Source organism: Marmota marmota, unplaced genomic scaffold (assembly GCF_001458135.2).
Source record: "Marmota marmota marmota unplaced genomic scaffold, marMar, whole genome shotgun sequence".
Lineage (NCBI taxonomy): Eukaryota > Metazoa > Chordata > Mammalia > Rodentia > Sciuridae > Marmota > Marmota marmota.
In genome coordinates, this window is record NW_026000079.1 from 6,800,209 (window position 1) to 6,806,083 (window position 5,875).

A 5,875-nucleotide genomic window follows, 5' to 3' on the forward strand; every position below is an offset into this window, starting at 1 on the left:
GGAGGGGGCCGCCGTGCAGACCCGGCCCTCCCCAGGCCCTCCGAGGCTTCCCGACCGCGGAGGGAGTCCTTCACCCGGCACCCTCAGAACGCGCCCGACCCCCGGCGCTCGCGACCGGAAGCGGAAACTACGGAATCCCCAGCGCCGCGCGCGAAGCCGGGGGCGTAGGGAGGAATCGGGCACCGGAAACCATGGCAACGCTCTTTCAGGCTTGCGTGGACGTCCTCTCCTTGCCCCGGGCCTGGACTCCGCACCTGACCGAGCGAAAGGCTGGACTCAGATTTCGCCGGAACACGTTCCCAGCCCTCTCACGGAGTCCAAGTCCTTCGGCCTCGGAGACGATCGGCCCGAGTCCGTTCCCCTTGAACCTACTGAACCCTTAATATTCAAGCCATTCACATTCCTGGATGGAGAATGAGAAATAGGCAACGCTTCCTGAGCATGCTTCCCGGTTGTTGTTGTGGGTTTTTTTGGGGGGTGGGGTGGGGGGGGAAGAACATAGATCTGCCCTCCGTCCCCGAAGAAAAACAGCCTCATACCCTTCGTCTGCCTCGAAACTAAGGGAAAGTGGGCGAGAAAAAGTGAACATGCTGTGAATCTACTATAACCTCATCTTTCTAACCATTTCACTAAATTAAGAGAAATCACTAAATAAAGACATAGGAAATGCCTGCAGGATTTAGAATAAAAAAATGTTGTATGTCGGTTTTGCCATTTGACTCCTAGTAAGACCTGCTAGAAATATTTTCTTTTTTATATCTTCCACATTGTGGAATTATTTATTTGTATACTATTTCTACATATCTGTTTATGGTTATTCAGATCTACAGATTACAGGGAAAACATAACTCATCTAGAATACATACAGAGAGACATCTTCTCCTCAACTATACTAACAGGAACTCATACAAAAACATAAGCCTATTCAGATGTGGGGAAACACACCTGAATTCCAGTGGGTCCCAAGACTGAGGCAAGAGAATGGCAAGTTCAAGGCCTCAGCAACTTGTGAAACTCTGTGTCAAAATAAAGGGCTGAGAATGTAGCTCAGTGGTGGAGGACCTCTGGACTCAGTCTCCAGTACTACCAAAAAAAAAAAAAAAAAAATCCCTTAAGCCTACTTCAGAGTAATCCAGGTCCAAAGTACCAAAATATAGCTAGACTGGGTTATCATTATGATTATCACAAACTTTTATTGAATGCTTACTCTGTGCCCAGTACTGTTGGTATCATTCCAGTGCCTCTTGCATCACTAAAAGACAGTATGTGGACATAAAAGATAAACAGTGAAACAAGGTAACATATAACATATGCAAAATAAATTACATAGACAACAGCATAATATGATGGAAAGATACTGGATTAGAAGTCAGATGGTCTGTATTGTATCCCAATTCTGATACTCATCATACAAGTCACTTAAATCAGGGGTTTGGCTGGGTATGGTAGCACACTTCTGTAATTCCAGCAATTTAGAACGCATGTGCAGGAGGGTCGAAAGTTTGAGACCAATCTGGGTAAGTTAGCAAGAGCTTAGCAACTTAGTAAGACCCTGTCTCAAAAATAAAAATGATCTGGGTTGAAGCTCAGTTGTAAAGCATCCCTGGGTTCAGTCCTCAGCGCAGGCGAGCACGCACAAGACAAATCAACCAACCAATCAATCAAGAGTCTGTAAACTACTGCAGGCCAAACCAGCCCATCTCTTTTTGTAAATAAAAGTATTGGAAGTATATGCTCATTGCGTATTTATTAAGCATAGTTACTTTGGGTTACAATGACAGACTTGGGTAGGGGAACCAGGTATATATGGCCTAAACCTAAAATATTTACTATTTGGCTTTTGCCAGATTTGAACTCAGTCTAGGGCTTAGGATGTGGCTAAATGGTAGTGCACTTACCTAGCAAGCACAAGGCCCTGGGTTTGATTCTCAGCATCACACACACACAAAAAAGTGAACTCAGTCTATTTTCTCATCTATAAAACAGCATTAGAATCTGCACTATCAATCTAACAAAATTTCTCATAGGAGTCAAAAGGGTCAAATGTAAAAAGATACAGTGTATTTACTGTGTATAGCATATTTAACAGGAAGAATGATGCTGGAGGCTGTGGCCCACACTTGCAATTCCAGCCTAAGGCAAAAGAATTACAAGTTCAAGGCCAGCATCAGCAACTTAGCAAGACCTCATCTCAGGGTGGCTCAATGACAAAGTGCCCTGAGTTCAATTCCCAGTATAAATAAATAAATAAGTAAACAAGCAAGTGAATATAAATAATGGGAGAGGGACTTGAATTAGTCACTAAATGAAGGGTAGGGCTTGGATAACAGAAACAGAAAAGGTGGACAAAGTGAACCACATGAACAAGAGTTTAGAAGCAAGAAGGGAGTACAGTATAGATTCTGGAGCAGAAGGATTGTGCAGGAGAGCAGAGGAAAAAATACAGATTTTGACTAAAGATTTTGTACATTCTTCTCATGACATTGGGAGAAATTGAAGGACCTGATGATAAAGGAAGGACAGGCAAAGCATGGTTCTAGGAAAATTAATCTGTTTATCACTGAAAAGGTATTAGAGGTAAGAGAGACTTTTGCTCTAGGGAAAATAGAGTGATGGCAATGGAATGGATAGGAAGAAATGGAAGAAATATTTCAAATAAAGAACAAAAAGGACCTGGTGACCAAATGGTACCAAGTTTTTCTTTTTTTTTTAATTAATTAATTAATTTATTTATTTAGTTCTTGGCGGACACAACATCTTTGTATGTGGTGCTGAGGATCGAACCCGGGCCGCACGCATGCCAGGCGAGCGCGCTACCACTTGAGCCACATCCCCAGCCCCGGTACCAAGTTTTAAGCCTAGTTAACTAGAAAAATGTTACTACCCTAGATAGCACTAACTGGAGAGGAGATTATAAAAATGGGAAGTAATTTTATTGGCCATCACTGGAAAAAGCATGAGACTGGAAACTAAGAATTCTGTACCACACATTGTTGGCTTAGACACATCTGTTTTCTTATCTATAAAATAAGGGCATTAAGTTGAATTAGATACAAAAATTGCATCTTATATCTAGAATGCTGATGTGTTCAATAATTTTGTGCCAGCAATATATAAAACTGTCCAACAGAAATTTATATATTCAAATGCCTTCTTATGAAAAAGGTTGGGAATGGAAATGGAGATTTAGCACTCATTAAAATTGAGGCAATAATTAAACCCATGAAAGAAAATGAAACTTTTATGTGAAAGAATATAGTCAGAGAAAAAGGCTATGGTCTGAACCTAGGAGAAACCACACACTTTGTATTAGGTGCAAGTGGAGCCATTAAGAAATTCAGAACTTGCTGCCAGTTAGGTAAGAGGAGAATTAGGATAGTGTGCTGTCATGGGATCCAAGGGAGGAGAGTTTCAGTAGGCAGAATCGAGTGTCAAATGATACAGAGAACATGAAGTACATACCCTTGGTAAAGGACCCTGGACTAAGCTGTTGATTAGGTGGAAGCTGCATTATAATACTGGTTCTGTGAGATCATCGGTGACTCTGGAAGGTGTAACAAACTAAATGTAGTGGAGCCAGGCATGATGGGGCACACCTGTAATCCCAGCAAGCCAGGAGGCTGAGGCAGGAGGATCATTAGTCGGAGGCCAGCCTTGGAAACTTTGCAAGACTCTGTCTCAAAATAAAATAAAAAGGGTTGGGGATGGAGCTCAATGACGGAGTGCTTGCTAGCATGTGTAAGGAACTGGGTTCAATCCCCAGTACCAGGAAGGGGGAAAGATTATGGACTTGGGAAAATTATGGAGAAAAGAAGAGAAAGAGGACAATCAGATTGAAGATGTCTTCCTTCCTTCCTTCTTTTTGAAGGAATTAAACCCAGGGGCACTCTACCACTGAGTCATATACCCAGGCCTTTTTTTGGGGGGGGGGCAGGGGCAGAGTCTTGCTAAATCACCAGCTGGTTTCGTGATCTTCCTGCCTTGGCCTCCCAAGTTGCTAGCAGTTATTGGAGTACACTACCATGCAGGGCTCAACAAATGTTTTCAAAGTGGAGAGACTTGATTTTACTTATATGGGAAATAATCATGGAGAGGAAATAGTTTTCATGGACATTGGGAAAGATCAGAAATAGAGTAATATTGAGAGAAGGGTAGAAACAGACTTAATTTTTATTCATGGACTTAATTTTTGCCTCCTGAAAATAATGGGTAGCCTTCCTTAGTCTAGTTACACCTAGCAGGTGCAGTGTTTTGAATAAAGATGAGGCCCAGTGGTTTTTTGTTTGTTTGTTCTTTGAGGCCCAGTGTTTGAAGGGACTTTGTGCTACTCCCAACAATAGTTGTTTTGGCTCTTGGGCCCCTCCTCTGGCAGCACAAGGTTATGCATTTATCCATAAGCACCAACATCTCCCATCAAAGCAAAGAGATATCCCAGAGCAGAAGAACCTGCTAGAAGATTACACAGGGGAGAGACACAAAGGGAAAGGTACTAGTCTCTGAACCTGAAAAAAATAAAAGGAAACCCAACTTTGAATCCTGTAACTGTCCTAAGACTGTTCCCTCAGAAAACAGCAGCAGGAGTCTCTTTACTTCTCCCCCAGATTTCTATCATCCCATCCAGACTCAAACTTGGTGGAGCTCATACTCATACTCACAAACATTCCCATCTCATCTTTTCTGCAACTCGGAGGATAAAGATCAGTATGTGAGGCAGAAAGTTTTCAATGTACCCCAAAGTGTTTAGGTAAATAATTTATTTAATCAGAAAGGATTTCTCTCCTCTAAACACAAACACACACATTAAAAGTAAAAAATCTCTATATATGTACATATATTTACACAAATTGGGGATCACAGAGGACAAATGCATGGGTGGGTTAGGGGTTGGGGAGACAGGCATCAGAAACAACTGGAGGGCAGCTTTTCAGCTGCTCCTCTGGGTGTCCTTTGGGCATCTCACTGGCCATGGTGGGTAGACCAGCAGAGGACACAGTGCAGTCCCCGTCTGATGGCAGAGTTACTGGCAAACTGTGACAGCGAGGTCCCTCTCCAGATAGTCTCTTCAGATCACCAGCAGATGCTGTAGTGGATGGAACTGGAGTGGCAGGAGCAGAGTGGGTGAAGGACTGCACTCCATGCTGGACGAAAAGGATGACACCAATGCTGGTCCCAGTGCCTACAGGACCATGGCTAAAAGACACGGCACCTGGGGAACTTAGAGGGGGGTTGCAAATAGGGGTGGTGTGGATCCAGGTGAGGTTCATAGCTGGCCATTCTGTGAGGTGCCAAGGCTGCTTTGGTTTAAAAACTAAATGTCCTAGCTGTGTCGGGCCCATCTTTTCCAGAGGAGGAGCAGAAGAGGAAGTAGTTTCATTACTGTGGTGGCTTGGAAAATGCTAGGGAAGGAGTGAAATAAGAAAAAAACTGTGAAGGAAGTTTTCAGACTGATTCCAACATTATTGTTTAAAACTTTGCTTTCTTTGGTAACTCGGTTTGCAGTGCAAACATACCTTATTTTGTGCAACAGATAATGTGTTCTTACCTGGCAAGAACATATTAAGTAAAATTTTTAGTAATCAAGTTATACTTTCATTTATTCAACAAATAGTTGAGCGCCTACTATGTGCCACATACTATATAAGATACTGGATATTCAACAAATAGTCCTACAGATTCTCACTATTTATAAAACAATTCCTTTCAGATGTATGTATGTATGTATGGGTGTGTGTGTGTGTGTGTGTGTATGTGTGTGTGTGTGTGTGTGTGTGTATATATATATATATATATATATATATATATATATTTATGATTTTTTTATGATTAGGTTTCATTAAGTTGCTGAGAGCCTTGCTAAATTGCTAAGGCTAGCCTT

The 5,875-nt window shown here is 42.2% G+C and overlaps 1 protein-coding gene across 1 annotated transcript in view; it reads right to left on the bottom strand.

Moving 5' to 3' along the window:
• Positions 1–4,818: 4,818 nt before the first annotated feature.
• Ciart (circadian associated repressor of transcription) overlaps positions 4,819–5,875 on the bottom strand; it is a 5,858-nt gene continuing 4,801 nt past the window's right edge. The window contains exon 6 of the mRNA XM_015503017.2: positions 4,819–5,396. Within this exon, the coding sequence (XP_015358503.1) occupies positions 4,878–5,396 (519 nt within the window). The 3' untranslated portion in view covers positions 4,819–4,877. The remainder of the gene's footprint in view (positions 5,397–5,875) is intronic.